Source organism: Ixodes scapularis, unplaced genomic scaffold (genome assembly GCF_016920785.2).
Source record: "Ixodes scapularis isolate PalLabHiFi unplaced genomic scaffold, ASM1692078v2 PGA_scaffold9__187_contigs__length_104089568, whole genome shotgun sequence".
In the NCBI taxonomy this organism is placed as follows: domain Eukaryota; kingdom Metazoa; phylum Arthropoda; class Arachnida; order Ixodida; family Ixodidae; genus Ixodes; species Ixodes scapularis.
Window position 1 is genome coordinate 30,185,693 of NW_024609884.1, and position 18,717 is coordinate 30,204,409.

The window sequence follows — 18,717 nt, forward strand, 5'->3', positions numbered from 1 at the left end:
ATTTCAGCTTGAAAAATCAGCAAAAATCAGTAGACTTCTAAACTTTGGTAGTTTGCTTTTCCTATGAGCTTGTTTGTGTTGTACGGTTATTGCATTGATTATTTCCGCAGCACCTGTGAAAAATGCCCAAAAAAACCAAATGCAGCAGTGAAAAAAAGTGGAAACTGTATGCAAAGCAAATTTCCCAAGGCCCCTTTCTGCAATATCTGGAAGTCAGCTGCCGCATGACTATTACAGGATTTAAAATAATCGCTTAGTCTTTATCGCTTAGTGGTCTGCTCAATCAAGTAGTTTAACACTTCTTGTCCATTGAGTGTAAAATTTGTTGCCAGAATTTTTCTTCAAAGTCCCCATATCCCGAGGTGTTTTAAAGGGAAGGGCCCTCCAATGATTTTTTGACTAATAGAAAGCTTGCGCTGAGCCAACCTCAGGCAACGTAGTGGCACGGAGAAAAAAATGTGGTGGAAAACTGCGTTATTTTTGAAGCAAATTAATATCGCTCAAACCGCGATGCATGCGGCACGGCATGAAAGGCGCGAAGCGAGGTGCGCCCTCTCAGATGGCCGACCGTGCCGTCGCTTTGTAGTGACTCTAACTTTGACAAGCCTTTCTTTCCCTTTCCCATTTTGTACACCAATCCACCCGCGTATAATTTAACTATCCCCTGCATTCTGTTGTCACCTGTACGCGTACACCCTATTGGCTCTCACTTTCCCCCCTCATTTCCCACGACATTAGGGTGACCACCCGTCCCGCGACTCGCGGGACTGTCCCGCATTGAGGGCGCGTGTCCCGCGTCCCGCGAAAAATTCGAAAATCGTCAAAATGTCCCGCATTTCACACTGTCGTAAAATTCACTCCGCAACTCATGGTGCTGCCGAACAATGGGACACGGGAAAGCGCGGACGTCGCATGGTAATCGTGTGAATCGCAATGATACGCCATTTTCTATCCAAGCATTGCGGGAAGCAACCGTCGTTCTTGCAGGAGAACCGACACGCATGCTCCGTTGTGCCTCTCTTCTTGGTGGCAAAATATCGTAAGAAAAATTGCTCGCCAAAAGTTTAAATATAAAATATTGTAATAATTTTCAAATTGCTGCACATGCACAAAGGTCAGCGCGCTCTCGCCACGCTGACTTTGGTACCTTGGGTGTGGAGCCGCTGCCTTGCGGACACGCAGCACCATGGGGAGGCGCTGATTGAAACTGACGCGCGCGGTTTCGTATCATTGCCGTTTTGCGTGCCTTTCTGCGTGGCTTCAAAGCAGGGATGCCTCAGATCGCGGCTTCGGAAATTTATCTGCCGTTTGGTGCGGCCAATGACGCCGGCTCACTCTATGGGACAGTTAATGCTTTCGCGTTAAAATCATTTCCCTCGTATGTACTACATGAGACCTATCAGGGCCTTCACGCCCGGAGCAAGCCGATGCGTCGCCTGAGGTGTTACGAAGAAAAGCACAGTCAAGGCTAGTGCGCACGAGTGCGTGGACACTCTCCGCATTCTATTTTGTTCGTGCGTTGAATGTGTGCTAGCATCCGACTTTTCGCGGATATATCGACGGGAAGTTTGCTAAATGCATCCGCACACAGTCGCAGGCATGAATCTGTTATAGTCAGTTTGATTGGGAAGCAAGGAACTGAACAAATCAATTGTTTGCTTATTTGTTTTATTCCCAGAAATGTGAGCACTCGCGAATACCGGGCGAAATTTTATTACTATAAAGCTCAACGACCCCTCCCCTCCCCCTCTCCCCCCCCCCCCCCCAAAAAAAAATAATATAAAAAAGCAAGCCGATTCTTTTCTAAATCATTCACATTAGAACTCGCACACTGTATATTAACACTTCGCACCGGTACATATATCATTGGCACCTGTGATTTTGTTTTATGTGGTACAACACTCGAGCAGAAGCAGCGAAACAAATTTTCTTCGACAACTTCGAGCCACAGCCACCATAGCAGCACGGTTTCGTCTGCTGCCGACAGGTGGAGAACGGATATTGTCACGCATTGCCGCCCAATGACTTATGCACAGACCCCCAACGTCTCCCTAACACACTCCCAAGCTAAGTCCAACACACCCTAGACTCGTCTACACGAAGTATACAAACATATGGTATACAACACACCTTACGATTGCGCAGTGGAGTTGCAGTGGTCGGGGGAAGGTGGTGCGTTTTCTCTCACTTGTGCCAAGATAAACAACATAAAAAAATACAAGTTGCAAATTCTTTCAACGTTAGAATCGTTGCACAGCCCCTTTAAGACAAAGGGGGCTGAAATGGACTGCCACATTTTTTATTATTTCGATGTAGCAGTCGATTCCAGAGCTTAGGATGCCGAAAGCAACCCATGCCGCATTTTACCCCTTTCAGCTAACACTCAACTGGGTCAGATCATATTGCCGCAGACTTTACAGTTGAACGACGAATGACGCCGGCCAAGGGGCTAAGGAGTGATCAACAAGGTGCCACTTTACAAGACGTCTGCCTGAGCTCGGTAGCACACCTTGTCCCGCTTCGTTACCGGGACAAGGCAGAGTGGCGTTCTTTTTCATGTGTGTTCTGGTTCCTCGATTCGAGCGAAAAGAACGTATACGATATGAATACAGCTGTCGGAAAAGTAATTATTCAGGGGAAATCCCCAAGGTGAAGTAATTTTGGGGCAGAATAAAACATGTCACCCCGCATCCTGTCATCAGTCGCAAAGTATTATAAATTCTCATCGCACTGCGCATGCGAGAGCTCCCTTTCCCAGAAACCAGCTTGTCCTTTTCGACAGCTAATCAGTCTCGGTGCCCCATAAAAAGGGCCGGAATGACGCAACGTGACGTCTGAAAACATGGCACAGGCTTGGTTCCGGCGCCTTGGGACGGTTCCCTCGTGGCGTGGTTTTGAACTAGAAAACCGCGCTCTACAAATGTGCGCGCGCGTGTCTGTAGAAAAGGAAGTAAAACAACAATATATGTATACATAAAAAAGGCGGCAACAACATTTGATGTCTTGGCCGCTTTCAGTCTTGCGTACTGTCAGTATACGTCGTCGGAACAACGTTGAGCAGTAGCTGTACGAAGATGGTGAATTTGCCTGCAAATAGACAAACAAAAGAACAAAAACGTAATTTCAATAATGGTCGTCATTTTTGAGCGGCCTACAAATGAAAAGGGGATTTTTTTAGAGAGGCCGGTGCCGATGTTTCGGCATCTCGTTCGTAAAGTCCCCTTTTCACTCTCAGTGATAGTTTTTCTGTTTCTTCCTGCATTTAAATTGATTTGTTCATTTCGTGTTCTTTTTTTTAATAATTTTCAAATTTCGGATTACGGCAGTTTTCAGCTCAGTCAGTGACCCTGAACTACAGGGCACATTCTTTTGTAATTGTTGTGTGTAGTTTTGTAAATGCCGTGACTCAAAATTTGGTTTCGGACGTCCATGGCAAAACCGAAACTATCTGCTATAGAGAGGGCTGGCATCACTGATCATCAGCTGTACGGCGACGACTACGTCACGTTGGTGCTGCGGAGGACGTGCAGCTGACCTAGCTAAGCTGTCCATTTCAAGAAGGGAAGCTGCTTCTCTTTTAGTCCTTTGCATTGTAGCGTTTGTAGGAAAGATCAGTTTGTATTCATAAAGCTAGCGGCTAAGAAGCGACTTCCATTCGCTGGGTACTTGAGGAAAAGAGCGCGTTCGGTGCCGGCCACTAGGAGCCGGTCCAAGGCGTGTGGCGTGGCTGCTTAGCTATATTTTCCCGTTTCTTACTCGCGGCAAAGACAATTGATGGTATACAGGAAATTAACCATGTAGCATCATAGGATTGAGCGGCGTGAGTTTCACGCGCTGTACGGCTGTTTGCAGGTGGGTGTTCCCGAATTTGTGTACAGTGAAGAAGAGTTTTCGCGGTGGGGAGGTCGAGTTAAATGTGGATAACCTAGGGTGGGCATTCTTAGGTGCTTTTATCTCAAATCGTGCAAAAAATAATAATAATTACATTTTAAATTTAAAAGAAAGGAATGTTGTAGGGAATTTTCTACCTGGAAGAAAGGTGCAGGCCGCGGGTTCGGACTATTTTTTGTTCACGAGTTACGGAGCGGAGAAGCGGCCGCGGTGGAAATGAGCGTTTTCCCCCGACTGTCCAAGGCCGCATGTTTCACTCGCCTTTCCTCCCGTGGTTTTTGCCTGTACATTATTTTCAGTTTTGTCTATAACTCATATCACGGCTCAAAGTTTAAATTCGGGCGCCTACGGCAAAACGGCGACTATCTGCTAGAGAGAGATGGCAACAGTGATCATCAGCTGTACGGCTGATGACGAGACCCCCTCGCCCCAGGTGCGGTGCTGCGGAGCAGGTCGTGCGCCGTTGCAAGAGGCTTAAAAGCCGGTCTTGTCTCTCTCGGTCGTGCTCGGTAACAAGTGTGTGAACGGCGCTTATTAAGGTCCCTAGGAATCAACCGCAGCACCACCGCGACGTGACGTCACGGGGGTGCAGTGGTACGCGTCGCCTTGCCTATTACGATCACCTCACTTTGAGGTGATAGAAACGAGACAAAAACGGTGTAATGTGAAAATAAATAAATAAATAAAAATATTCTTGGGAGGAAACTGTCTTGTTTTCGAGAAAGCAAAGATTAAAAAAAAATATTAAAAAACTTGGTTTTTGAGAAAATCAATCTCGAACTTGCAACGTTATCCATTTTTACGATTTTGAAATAATGATCCACAAGATATAATGCGCACAACTCAATGATTAAAATGATGCCATCCCTTGAGGCCATTTCATACGGTCGTTCAATAACGCCGATCAACGCCGGTAAGCGGCCCCTCAGTACAGTTAACCAAGCACCTTTTCTGCGTGCGCGAAACTGCAAGCGTGCATACAAGATTGGAAGGAAAGCGAAATGTCCACAAGACAATGCCAAATCATAGGGTCTACGGGCGTGAAGTAGAAGCGCGTGTATACGTACGCATGATGCCCAGGCGTAGCCTGTAGTGGACGAAGGGCACGTAGAAGAACATGCCAGAGGCGATGAAGAGGCAGGCGTACACGTACTCCACCTGCGGGTTTTGAATGATAGGCGCCGCTACCAGGTAGATGGAGAGCACCAGCACGATCCATGGAATCACGATTGGCACCTGCGCACATCGCACACTTGGTTCGGAAGCAATCCCGCAAGAATTCTAAATTTGAAAATTTGGGAAAAGGGCACTATACGCGATCCCCAATAAAAGTCCAGGACTTTGCGCTCGATAGTCGGGGAGCATTTGGCCGCCAATTCCGGAAGGTCTAGTTGCGACATGCAGCGAAGAGGAATGGGAAAGACCTTCTACGGAACTGGTTTTCTGAAAGGGTGGTCCGCTTTGTAATCATATTATTAGTATTTTTTATGATACCCTTAAATAGCCACCTCGCGTTAAATTCGTAACAGTGTCCCTTTCGCGAAACTGTATTTGGATAAAATAGCCGGGGAGAAAGATAACTGCCCTCAGCAGAGCGCACAGGCTGCAGCCTGTGCGCTCTGCTGAGGGCAGTTATCTTTCGCTGCATCAAGCTGCTTCGCTTGATGCAGTGACCGGAAGCTCAGCTTCTCATCCCGCACAGTGCGGGATGAGAAGCTGAGTTTCCGGTCACTGCATCAAGCGGTCCCGCCCCAGCAACATCCCGCCTAAAAACTCGGCGAAGCGTTTCACCGTACCATTTAATCCGCGCACAAAGGACCCAGCCCCGCATCAGATCCGCAGCCGATCCGCTATCCGCAATATTGCAGCGATGAACTTCCATCCCCATCCGCCGGTTCTGCTGCGCGTATCCGCGGTTAATCCCTGCAGGTGCGCGGGCACCGTATGCACTGACCCGGTAAGGTCTGTAGGCGTCCTTCTTTGTCCAGCGAAGGATGATGAGGGCCAGCATGGTGGCCCCGTAGAACATCCACGCCGCGAAGCTAAAGAAGTCGATCAGACTGCCGATGTCCGCCAGGGAAACCATGCAGATGGACAAGATGCACTGCGGGGGACGCGGGTCGACGAGGATGAACGGTAGAAAAGGTGCATGGTTTCGAACGCCTTAATCGAACTTCGGATCTTCAGCGAGGACTTACGTTAAGAGCGAGTGCGGAGACCGGGGTGAGCCTCCTGGCGTGCGCATATGAGAGCACTTCAGAGAGATGACCCTCCCTGGCGGCTACGAATCCGATCCTGCAATGTACGCCGTGGCCGAGCCACCAACAAACGTCAAAGGAACAGAGCAACGAGTAGCCCGCTTTTTTTGTAGAGGGCGCGTTTGCATATCTACCTGGCAGTCGTAAAAGTGGTGCCGTTGCCCGAGCCGAACGTAGATGCGGCAACAAACAGAGAGATGAGAGCGGCGGCCGGCCCCAGAACGTGGTTCCCGAAACGCTGCGAAGATATGCGAGGACAGAGGCATCAGTGACATCGAGTTAACCGAGGTACACACAGCAACAAATCTAGAGCGTCTGCTCTCCTGCAAAGAACTTTGGAGAGCGCGGCAATGTACGGAGGGTGCTCGGCGGATAACGAGGCTGGAAATATGGCCTAAAACAGCCTCCGCTTTGGCCAGAGCTCAGTGCCGATTGCAGGTATTTCTAGCGGTCTAAACAGATTTTCATATTCAGTTCCCGCCTAGACTGCAGCGCTCTCACAACTGTTTGAGGGAAAGTACACACTCCAGGTTTCTCGGAGTGCAATATGCCACGAAAGGGTAGTGTGTTCAAGGGACCAGATCAGTCAGATGTGCATCTAACATTTCGACTCGTCATAATGAACTGATGCACGAAAAGGGTATGCGCCGAGAAACTGGGGGAGAGGAGGAGACGAGAGGTGACGTCAGAACGCCGAGCTCTAGTTGGAAGGATTAGTGGGTAGACCTAAAGCTAGCTGCCTTCGTCTCCACTGCACCGGTCGACCGCGTTAGAAGGCGGAACGCCGGCGTCCGGCTCTCGCATTCGAATCCGTCCGACGAGTGGACCGGAGACAATTTGGCAGCTAGCTTCACGTCTACCCCCTAATCCTTCCAACCAGAGCTCGGCGTTCTGACGTCACCTCTCGTCTCCTCCTCTCCCCCAGTTTCTCGGCGCATTACATCTTGAGATTCTGCTTATGAAATAAAACATCGTACATGTCTGTCAAAAAAAAAATTAAGGCTTCAATTTACGCTGTGAAGGTAGTCGGACAGCGAAGCTTTGGTATCACCTGCAACGATTGCTCACTGCACTATAGACCCTTTTTATGGCAAACGGCACCAAGTGGTGCTCCAGTCTTTGACGTCTTAGAGAACTTCCGGTTTATGCAAACAATGAACGAACAAAGGCCACCTTAGCATCGCTGCTTGAAATGAAGATGAAACGGTTAACCACCGATTCTCCAGGTGAACGCCAAAAGAACGAAGGAGTGCGAGATTTGTTAAAATGTTTCCAGTATTCTTGTAAACCAAGTTGCCTCCTCCAAGATGTAATACTGTACAGCCGAAGGCCCTCGTTAAATCTCCAACTTTGTTGTCCGTGTAGCATTTATGCTTTCTAGCACTGGTGACATAAGCAATTTGCAAAGACGGTGCGACCGGAAGTCGCCTGGGACGCAAGCGGCAGTTCATGTTTGTAAACAGAAACAGCAAAAGGGTTTATATCAAATGATTGTCGAAAGAAAAGTAAATTAACTGTACCAAAACATTTTTATATATGAAAGACTTCTTTCGCTGCCGTTGCCGCGGCCAGCTTATGCAATCGCAATCTTTACTGAGAAATGCATGCGGGGAGCGCTACGTGTTTATCATCTATCACGTGGTTTTGACACTTGTTTTGTGGTTTTCTTATTGAAACAAATGTAAAACTCCCATGATAAGAGATAAGGCGCGCGCGATGGTTTTCTGTCGACTATTCTGTCGACTACTGTTCTGTCAACGGACACAAAAAAAAAATAAAAAAAAAAACCGACGAACTAGTCATATACAGCTTCGCTGTAATAAATGCACTTAAAGGAACGGTCGTTACGGGGATAACGTATCCATTCTGTGTTTATAGGGCTCCGCGGACATCAGATGGGGAATGACATGAATTATGTTGCACTTGTTTAACAAATTTATACGCGAGACGACAACCGGCTTTGAGACACTTATCCATCATTCTTCACGTTCTTATCGCCCAATTTCGAAACTGGATACCGAAGAGCGCCTCAATGATGCGTATCGAATGTAGTGACGTATTTGTGATCGGCACCTCGTTGTTATCTCGGCAGCGTGTCTACGGCGCTCTCACCAACGGTATTGCTACCGAGATCATAAGGTGCCATCCTGACGAAAGCATGGCGAAGACTAATTGGCATTTCCTTTAGTCACGCCAAGTTACGGGTAAGTGAAACTTCCCCCTGAAGCACGACAACAGCCATTTGTGCGTGTGTCCGTCTGCGTGCCTGTGTGTGGGGGTTTGAGGAAGAGTTGTTTATTTTCAATCCTGCCAACTGGCAAGACACAACTGGCATGCGACCGAATTGCTTCAAAGGGGAGGCGTTATACTCGTAAAATGACGTCACTGTTAGGTCAAGGACTGTAGGGCGTCTCTTTCAGATGCCTAGCAGGCGCTCGTTGCCTTCCATCGTGCTTTGACTGCGCGTGCACGCTCGAGGCTCGGAAGATGCCGAAGGGGTATCGAAAGTACAAAGTTCGTGCTAAAGGCGGAGGGAGAACCAAAAGATCTCCTGTCCGTTTATGAACGAATGGGGGGTACGTGTAACGAGCCAACCCAACCAAAAGCATCTGGCACGCCCCAGCGAAGAGCTGGAAATTCATATGGACCACCTGGGGATCTTTGACGTGCAACTGAAATCGTCCTCAGAATGCTGGCCCCTCGTCTGGGATTCGAACCCGTCACCTCGGAATCCGTAGGCTGGCGCCTCCTGCCGTTCGTGCAACCAAACTGTAACGTTTCTGTAGGTACGCACACAAACCTCGTTTGCTTGGAGACGAAAAACGAACCTGCACTCTCCAGAGGTTCGGCAACTCCGGGAATGGTATGCCGTCGCAGCTCCACCCGATTTCCTTAATCCGTATTTTTTGCTTAAGCTTTAGCATACCTATAGCTCATTCCCGTGTATTTTACTTCACAAACATGTGCAAGGGACTGTTTATACTACAAACACGGGGGCCTTCTGCCGTCATACGCACCACAGCAACGGCCTCCGAGGCAAGCAGCTCGGTGGCAGACATGACGCTCATGTACGAGATGTTGATGAGGACGTAGCAGAGAGTCACCAACGGGATGCCTATCATGATGGACCGAGGAAGGTTCCTGCCAGGGGGAAAAGAACGATCGGGTCAAGGGCTGTCGTCGGTCAGTTGTATACTAGCGCGTGCAATATGAGCAGAAACAGTCTTTCGCACTCCTTCGGCGTACATGTCAGTTTTTCTAGAGAGCTGTGGTTCGAACTAGAATGGAAATGCGAAGCTGAGGTGCATATTTCGGACTCTTACAAATCGAGAGGTCCCCGCAATTCGGGGACCGCACACGAAGAAAAAAGCGAGATCGGGTGTTTCGGGTCGTATTGGTCGTGACCTCTTTAACGGTTTCGGGTCTTCGCTGTTTATATCACGAAGATCCACGCTTATCGATATCTATTCTGCCTGGGCACTACTCAGATCGGTGAAGAGATTCGAACCAAACAACGTGCGAATGTGACATTTGGTTGCTTGACCTTCCTGGTTTCAACCGTATTCCCAAAAAGGCAGCTGATACTATCCAATCTACGGTACCTAGACTATATACAAAATAGCACGAATAAAATTCAAATGAAGTAAGAATCATCAATCGAAACGCTGATGTCCACTATGTGATGCGGAAGCTCATTTTCGCTTTCATTCGTGCATCGCTGTTCGCTTCTTCACATTTTTTTTACCAATACTATTATTACTACTAATAATATTAACAACGAGAATATTTTTATTCAACATATAATTTTGATTTGAATGGTTTTATGATTTGATAAATATTATTTTAATTCGAACACATGTTTTTAAAAACAATTAGTGAAAGTTACGCGGTTGCTGTCCTCAGCATATATTAATCAAGCTCGGCGGACATTAGATGAGGGAATAACTGTCACGGTAAGTTGGCGAATTAACTAAAATCTGTTAATTAACTTTTCCGTTATCGATTCTATGGGTCATGTTGCAATAGGAGCATTGACAGTAGTTACGACTGATGGCTAGCATTTTAAAGAAATCGCGGAAGGCAATTTTTTTTTAGATATTCATCGATCAGTTTTCCGTTTTTTTTTTTTTTTGCACGATTTAAACATTGCGCGCAAAAAGAGCGCCGCCAGCACTCTGCAAAATCGTCGCTACAATAGTTGTACTACACTTACACGTATGGGTTGACCAGTTCTTCGGTGATGTAATTGAGGTTGTTCCTGAAAAAAAAAAAAAAAAGGAATGCACACAAAGAGAGACACACGATTGAAGTATTATGCACAAAAAAGCATGGCCTCGCGTTATTTTTTGTTATTTGCCGTATTGTTTTCGCTCTCTCTTAGCGTTTATATCGTACATCCGCATATTATATCTAGGCTGTGTGCTTTCCGGTTTCAACCAAATATCACCGATAAACATGCGCTGGTGACGAAAAGAAAATCGGCTAAAACCGAAAAACATCGATTCTAGGAACATTTTGGCACTAAGCGATTACAATTTTCGCCAAAACGGCCATTCGTGACTTTTGCTGAGCGTTCTTTGTCGTCAAGAATCAAGTAAACTGGCGGTCCCCAATCAGTTCAATCACTGACCCTGATGAACAGGGGCCCGACAGATCAGAGGACGGCAGTTTTCAACGCTACACCGGCTCTCATTATTGTTTCAAAGGTCGGAAAGCAACTGATTTCGTAACAATGGACCCACCGAAAGGCGCCGTTTTTAGCATCCGCGCGAGACAACTCGTCGAAATACACCGATATTTGAAAAATAAATAAACACCGAAAAACATCCGCCAATTTTTATCATAAACAGACACCGGAAAATATATGGCCTAATTTTATCCCATATAATTGGGGCTCCGTGTTTTCGGAGTTTATTTTTCGTGAAATTCGGAGGGTGTTTTTCGAAGTTTATTTTTTAGCAAACATTCGGTGTTGATCGGAGTTTATTTTTCGTAAATCCGCAATTCTCCTAAATTCGGAGATTAATTTCGCAGTGTTTTCTATTAAAAAATAATAAATAATAACCGGACGCAAACGTATGCCAGATAAAAAATAAAACGCGCTTGTATCAATTAAGATTTCTTCAGTTGAATTTGGCGTTGGTGTCGTCGGCAATACTAATTTATCCACGACAAAAGTCACACACAAGTGTGGCTTCGATAAACGTCGATACCTTAAAATCAATAAACTTCCGGAGGTAGCCGCAAAGAAGCTCGTAGTCATCCTATCAATCTCTCCCGCGGCCGCGCGAGGTGGAGTGGTTGAGGATGTAATAGAGAAGTTTCAACTGCCCCTCTTTCCTATTGTATAGAATCTCTATGGCCCATAGCTTTCTCTGTTACCCCTCCAGAAACATACCCTCTCCTTTCTCTAAATCCCAAATCCCATGGCCCAAACTGGAAACCAAAAGGGTGACTTTTGTCGTGACACGAATGGTACGATGACCCGATTCCCTGAACCAACCTTGACGAGACAAGCCGTAAGACCCCCTTTTGACAACGGTCCGAGGCTTGAAAGATAATCATGGCGTCATTTTCCCAGGACCATTGATCCTGCGCTGCTCAAATTGTAAAAAAAAAAAAAAAAAAAAATTGCTGGGGGAGGGGGGGGGGGGGGGGGGCATGGACACATAACAATTCGGAGTTTATCGGATAAATCCGAATTGACAGAAATTTTACCGGCGGGTGCTTTTCGGAGTTTTTCGAATTTATCCGAAAACACGGAGCCATACATATAATGTACATCAGCGGTTCTCAACCATTGCTGTTTCGCGGACCCCTTGTGGATCGGCGGAAATGATGGAAGATCCGCTTCGTGAAGAGGCGAAGGGAAAGGGTATAGGTTAATTATGGTACTGATTTAATAATTGGATAAACTAAGGGCTAGGGTGAAGTAGACTTCTCTCATTGACATACACATGAGAAAACTCACCCGAAAATTGGAACATTTCCTCTCAATCCGAAAAAAAGACAACTTTTATTGCCGCGCTTGACTGAATAGGCAAAGCTTCGCGGACCCCTAGAATGCCTTCGCGGACCCCCATTTGAGAACCGCCGATGTAGATAAAATATTTTATCTTTTCGAGTGCCTGTTTTATGTCGTCACAAAATACAGCAACAAGAAATATCGTAGCGTAACGGCGTCCGCACCATCCGTCGTAAGCCCAGAGCCCGGAGTAGAAAGCGGTGGCGATTTCCGACACGGAGGTTGTAGTGCCTTGGAAACCCGTAGCGAGGTACTGCGTGTGCCCTGGAAGTAAAAAGCGAACCAGTGAGTAGAGCTAGTCACGACAAGCGACGTTGTCGGGTCCTTCCTTGATATGACAAAGAGGGAATACCTTGGGAGATCTTCACCATTCCGGCGATGATGATGACGGCAACAGCAACTAGCTTGGTGACGGTGAAGATATTCTGTATCCTAGTGGCCAGCTTGACGCTGAAGCAGTTGATGAACGTCACCATACCTGAGCGCACACCGAACATCTCCAGTCATGCCCTGTTGTTCTCGGAAGGAGCGACTTGGGTGTCGCTCCTTGTATTACAAGACACTCTGTACACGTTCAGAGTGTAGGTTACATTCGCTAAAGCAGCAACCTGATATCTAATAGTTTTTCGTTCTACGATAGGTATAACGTGATACCTCTTCTAACCAGCAGAAACATGATATGAACTAAAAACACATAAAAAAGCTACCTTCGCAGCCATACGATTCAAAAGCTCAGCCATAAAATGCTACGCCAACAACAGAAGGTGCCATTGAGAGTTAACACGGAACGATGAACTGAACTATACAATTAATCGCGATATATTTTTTTAAATATCTGAATCTAAAGAACAACAGTGTTCCGTACGGCTTTGAAACGCCACTTTCGTACGTGCTTGTAGTGGCGTGCCCTAGACGCCGGAGCTTTACTCGATGAGTGCGTTTTATGGGGCTCGCAACGGGCAGTGTCCTGCCTCATGGCGAACTTGTCGACCCTCTTGACATTACTCCACAGTGTCCCTCACCGCCGCGGATTCTTTCCGCGAATGACCTGCGGCCAACGAGGGGATCTGGTCCGCGACGGAATGACCTGGCTCTATACCACGCAAAAGACAAGGCCGGCGCATGCAGTCATCGTTAGTGGATCGCGCCCCAAGCGGCAAACAGCTCGACGAGAGTACGACACAAAGCAGCAGACGGGTGCTTCTTGGCGTCACCGCGTTCTAGCGTCTCGCTCGTTGTGAAACGCTGCAAAACGCGCTGGCGGCGACGCTGACGCGAGCTAGGCGACGCTGTGCCGATCCACTAATGCTAATTTTTCTTTTTAGGGGGGAGGGGGGGCGCAGGCTTGTCTTGTGGGTGGCAGTGTCTGGCTACACCGCCGCCGGTGACGCGGACTCACAGATGCATCCGGCAGCGATCATCTTGGTGGGCAGCGGCGGTGTGTCGTTGCAGTTGGGGAAAGCCGGCTGGACCAGGTACTTGGCGAAACTGAGCGCCATGATGCCCAGCCCAGCGGGCTTGAGCAGGAGCACCGTGGTCCAGGCGTGCAAGAAGGCCGGCACCGGACGCAGGCCTCCCTTGGCCGGCGGGTCGCCCGCGAACGCCGTCAGGATGTAGATAAAGTCTCCGCCCGACTTGTGGATCATCGTGCCCAGCTCGGCCAGAGAGAGCGCGCCTGGGAGGCGGCATTGTCAGAGGCCATGGGACAACGGCCGCGTCAGTCAAGTTGGCTGTTCGAGCGCCCGTTTCCCACCAAAACTGCATAGTCACGACGCTCTCACCGTTTAGCCGGTGATACCAATGACACACAAAGACGAAGCACTTTCGGCGCCAGCTCGACTGGCTATACTTCGTTTCAGCTTCGGTCCGAGCGCGGGCGATGTTATATGAGCCAAAGAGCCAATCAAACAGCGCAAAAAGCGCAGCGTCATGGCGTGCTCTCTATGCATGATAGGACTAGCCGGCGTAGGAGCACGCACAGAGAGGCGGCGAATACCGGCTGGTCCTATCAACTGCAGAGAGCACGCCATGACGTTGCAAATGTGCGTCTTTCGCTGTTTGATTGGCCCTTCGGCTCATAACATCGGCCGCGCTCGCACCGAAGCTGAAACGAAGTATAGACACTCCGGATTATAAAGACTTAAAAATGGCTGCAAGTATCCTGCCCCGCGATGCGTCCGGAACATCGGGCACTGGTCTTCCTTCAATCATCAGTGAGAAACTCGCGATTGGAGAACGCCTGTCGACGTTCCCCGGTCACAAGGATGAGCTCGAGGGAAACACTGACGGTGATCGACATGCAGACTCTCGATAAGTGCGCTCGCTCGAGTCGGTATAAAAGACCCGTCTGTTCGTAAACCCGATCGTATCGAGACAACTCTGACAATACTGGCACTGTCCATGGAACGCACAGCGCGTGGAATAGATACAACGTCGCGCGAGATTTTCGATTCCGGTTCCTTTCAAAACAAGCCCAAAGGCGTCCTAGTTTAAACTCTAAGCTGATGGAAGGGAAACATACAACCAAACATGCTGGCTTTTTTTCATTTTATTTTACTCGTTTTAGGGTTTAAACTTGACAACATTTGCACCAAGCTGTGCTGTGTGCTGAACTTCACCAAAATGTGAACAATGTGCGCCAAGATTTCACCAAAAGTTCATTTCTATTCCTCAGTATTGAAACTTTTACGGCGTGCGCACCTCGTGCGTTTGTTTATCCCCCAAATGCGTCCACGTGCCTCTGTTTCCCTACGCGTCCGCGTGCTTTTATTTCCCTACGCGTCATATACTATAGTATACATGTTGTCCTCTCTTTGGCGTGCTTCTCCTTGCGTTCGGATGCGCCGAAGACGCATTTTGGAATACTTGCTCGCCGTATAGCTCCGTTTCCGCTACACTGCTGGGTCATTGCGGTAAGATTATAAAAACATATCCCGAAAACTTTTGTTCTTTGTATGCAAATAATCACTCTACGATCGGACCTTCGCAACGAACACTGGCCGTAATCGGAAGTTTTGCAATATTTCTCACTGTTCAGGGTCTGCTTGGACTGGTTCGTTAGTTCCTCCTCTCACCGTGGGCACTGGTGCACCGCGGAGAAGAGACATCCGCGAAATGGACACCGCGATTCTGCAAATGTCGCTTCTCTGCAGCGCAGCCGCGTACTCAGCGGAAATCACTTCTCAGAGCGGGACGGTGCACGCGCGGGCGTCAGGTACAAAAATAAATAGACAAATAAATAAATAAATAGAGCGAATAAAACGTTTATAGCTTGCAGTGAAATTTTCTAAATAAAAACGTGGCTATTATGCAAAATTGTACGCTAGGCTAGTTCACACTGTCCCGTTTTTTACGTTACGTGACAAAACGAAAGCTTACGTACATACTGAGCGAAGCTACCAGTTCAAGGAAGTGGTCTGGCACGCGACATTCGAATCACGAATGTTTCGCTGACTTATACGCAACGTAGAAAAACGCAAGAAAATAACGTAACGTAAGAGTTCTGACGACACGTGAATTTTTTTTTTTTTAATGGAATAATTTTTTTGAGACTTAACGAATTATATTTGGGTATAGCGAGTGAATTTCTAAATTCCTTCATCTATATAGAGCTGACCTCCACAATAAGTTTAATTAATATCTCAAATCTTACGTTTGCTTCCCACCTCTACGTAAGCTTTTGGTTGTTCAAAAAGGCCTCACCCAGTAAATAATAAGTTAAAAGTAAATTATCATTAGCAGTGCAGGAATATAAGCTTGGGAATACACTTAACCCTATACCGGTTGCGTTAAGTCCGAGAAAGCTTTTTTTTTTTTCTTGGGGGGGGGGGGGGGGGGACTTTTAGCAAGGTGTATATTTATCGCACACGTGCTGATCTTGTATCGTCATAAAAGTTAAAAGTGTTGATACATTTAAAGGTCTCTTGACTTGCGTAATGATTTGAATGTTTTATTCCTGAACTGACATAAACTTGCAGTTTTATTACAATGTTCATAGCGTTAAGAAAACATTCATTAAGAAGCAAACATTCATTCAAAACAATAATTTGAGCGTCATGCTCAAAAATATTTCCTTGAACTAATATTTAATATATCCCGTACATATGTTATATAATATATGCGAGACAACATTCACCAGTGCCAATAATTGATAAAATTTACGTGAGAAGTATTTTTCGTTCCTCTTATCTTCAGACTGCTTTTCCCTCCCTAGCGGATCTAGTAGATGTACTGGGATTGAGACGATCGCAGCGCTTTTAGCCAGCACATGGAGGGGATCTGTTATCAATTTCCAGGTCTTGCGTAAAAAAAAGTTCGACTGTGGCCCCGAACGTTTTGTATAGTGCTCTGGTGACGTAAGCTGACATTGATTGGAAAAGTTGGCTGCTACACAGAATGTCTGTGCCAGTCCGGCCGTGGTCTATGCGAAATGCTTCTGATAAAAGCCGCACGGTGGCGCCACTGTTTTGCGCGCGCTTCCAATAAGCAGGTGTTCCAAAAGTGGCATCAGTAATGGGGCTTAATAAACAAACGAAATGTCTCTTGTCGCCCATTAGCGTTGTCGTATCTGGCGCTCTTAAGCCCAACTAACAGACAGGGGAGTGCTTAGGGAGAATTAAAGTGTCCGCTTCAAAATGCATGCTAATGGATGGCTGTACGGGGGTGGGAAAACAAAGGAGGCACACTGTAAGTTGCACAGGTCAACACATGAATTCCATAGCATTGTGAGTGGAACAAAAATAGCATACGTCAAAATTGACTTCTTTGCCTGCTCCAAAAGGGGCTCCAAAATGATTCGGACCAATCGGATCACTGTATGTCGTGTCTCGAACAGCTCGCGTGCATGCTTTCTCTTCTTGCAACACGCGTGTCATAAACTTTCCGAGTTTTTTTTTTTTTTTTGGTAATCGTTAGCAAATAGACCGATCATCGCGAGTCGCGGGAACAGTGGCAACGAATCAGCGACATGCGCCTCTCCTATACTGGGGTCGACCACTGCGATTAGTCAGCCTAGCCACGGTCCTCCCCACAGTACGTGCGCTACTTAGAAGAAGAATGTTCACGAAGCTGCACAGGAGAGGACGCGACACGGCACACACGAGGAAGCGCACCTCGGCACATACAAGTTGCGTTCACTCGTTGCCGTGTCGTTTTTTTCCCAGTTGTCTTGCGTATTTTGAGCTTGGAAGCAGCGCGCGTCCCTCCGATCCCATATCCACAGTCTCTAAGTGCGCTACTCTCCGCCGCCATTGCAAACTGGATTAGTCACCTGAAGAGATTGTCACCGTCGAGGACCCGGTTAGCTCTGACGAAGCTACTTTCAACACGAATATAATGCCCGTTCTCCTTTTTAACATCTCGAAGGACTGAGGACATTGGAAATAAACAACTGACGGTCGGGTAAAAGGTTTTTGATGGCATAAGTAAAGCGGCACAAGTACTTTTGACCATGGCGTCATGCGGCCGTATGCGTAAACTGGCGACAGGCATAGCTGAAGCCATTATTAGGGAGTTTTAGTCGATCGTTCTATTGACTCCGATAACGATACAATGCATGCGCAAAGGCGCCAGCGGAGAATCGGGGGTCACTATCGGAACGACCTGTAGTGTCTCGGCTCACCAATTAAGGACCTGCTTGCGACGTTTTGGCACCGAGAATGTTCGAGCGACTCTCCCCGCTTCCTTTCATTACAAAACAATACGCAGCTCCAAGCCATAATTTGATTCCTGGGTGGGGAACTTTGCGTGGTTATTACCCCCCATTCCTTGCCCCTTGGGACCATTTTTTCCCCCACCCGCCAGAGACAGAAACGGGCCTCTACATCGGCACACCTGTAACCCCTGCCAGGTTGGAGGACACCACTTCACGCCACCGCGAGGTAACCCTCGCCACGAGGGTACAAAAGAATGCGGCGCAGGACGACACAGGGAGACGAGACGGAGTGAGCAGCGAGACGACATGGGACCAGCGGCCTGGACAGACGCCGACATCGCTCTTTCATCATTATTATAAATTTGGACAAGTAATAATCAGTTAACTAAATAAAAGGTTAGTGTTCTCACCAACCGTTCCAGACCATTTTAACTTCTGAATCGTGCTGGAACAACCTAAGACGCTACAGACCTATTAAATCTCTCAGTTGCACTTTCCGACGCTCCACACGTAGTGAGAGCTCGGTGTTTCTTCGATTGTTCTTCGGCTGAGCACGCGTGAACGAACCTCGTGAAAAGCTGAAGTAGCCCAAGCGTTACAAACGACAAGGAGCTCAGTTTTGGAGAGGGTCGATTGAAAAAGCGCTCTCGGGCGTCGGTAAACCTAAAGGTTCGTCTGGAAAGCCTCACAAACACAACCTGAGTTTCGCAAGAAAAAAAAAAAAATCCTTTCGGGGCGATCTTTCTATATCCAGCTGGCAACAGCCAGGCGGCGCGTTGTAACTCCGCAGAGGGTGAACGATAAGCCTCCCATTTCGTGCCGACTGTTTCAATACGCGCGACGTATACGAGCGCAACGCACATGCATATTGGAGCATTACGCAGCGAGAA

At 47.5% G+C, this 18,717-nt stretch overlaps 1 protein-coding gene across 1 annotated transcript in view; it reads right to left on the bottom strand.

The window, feature by feature from the left end:
• Positions 1–1,649: 1,649 nt before the first annotated feature.
• LOC8040021 (b(0,+)-type amino acid transporter 1) overlaps positions 1,650–18,717 on the bottom strand; it is a 61,537-nt gene continuing 44,469 nt past the window's right edge. Inside the window, exons 4-13 of the mRNA XM_029982156.4 lie at positions 13,574–13,849; positions 12,527–12,652; positions 12,339–12,438; positions 10,363–10,407; positions 9,167–9,290; positions 6,284–6,387; positions 6,090–6,186; positions 5,846–5,995; positions 4,959–5,127; positions 1,650–3,087 (exon numbers count right to left, since the gene is read on the bottom strand). Of these exons, the coding sequence (XP_029838016.3) occupies positions 3,014–3,087; positions 4,959–5,127; positions 5,846–5,995; positions 6,090–6,186; positions 6,284–6,387; positions 9,167–9,290; positions 10,363–10,407; positions 12,339–12,438; positions 12,527–12,652; positions 13,574–13,849 (1,265 nt within the window). The 3' untranslated portion in view covers positions 1,650–3,013. The remainder of the gene's footprint in view (positions 3,088–4,958; positions 5,128–5,845; positions 5,996–6,089; positions 6,187–6,283; positions 6,388–9,166; positions 9,291–10,362; positions 10,408–12,338; positions 12,439–12,526; positions 12,653–13,573; positions 13,850–18,717) is intronic.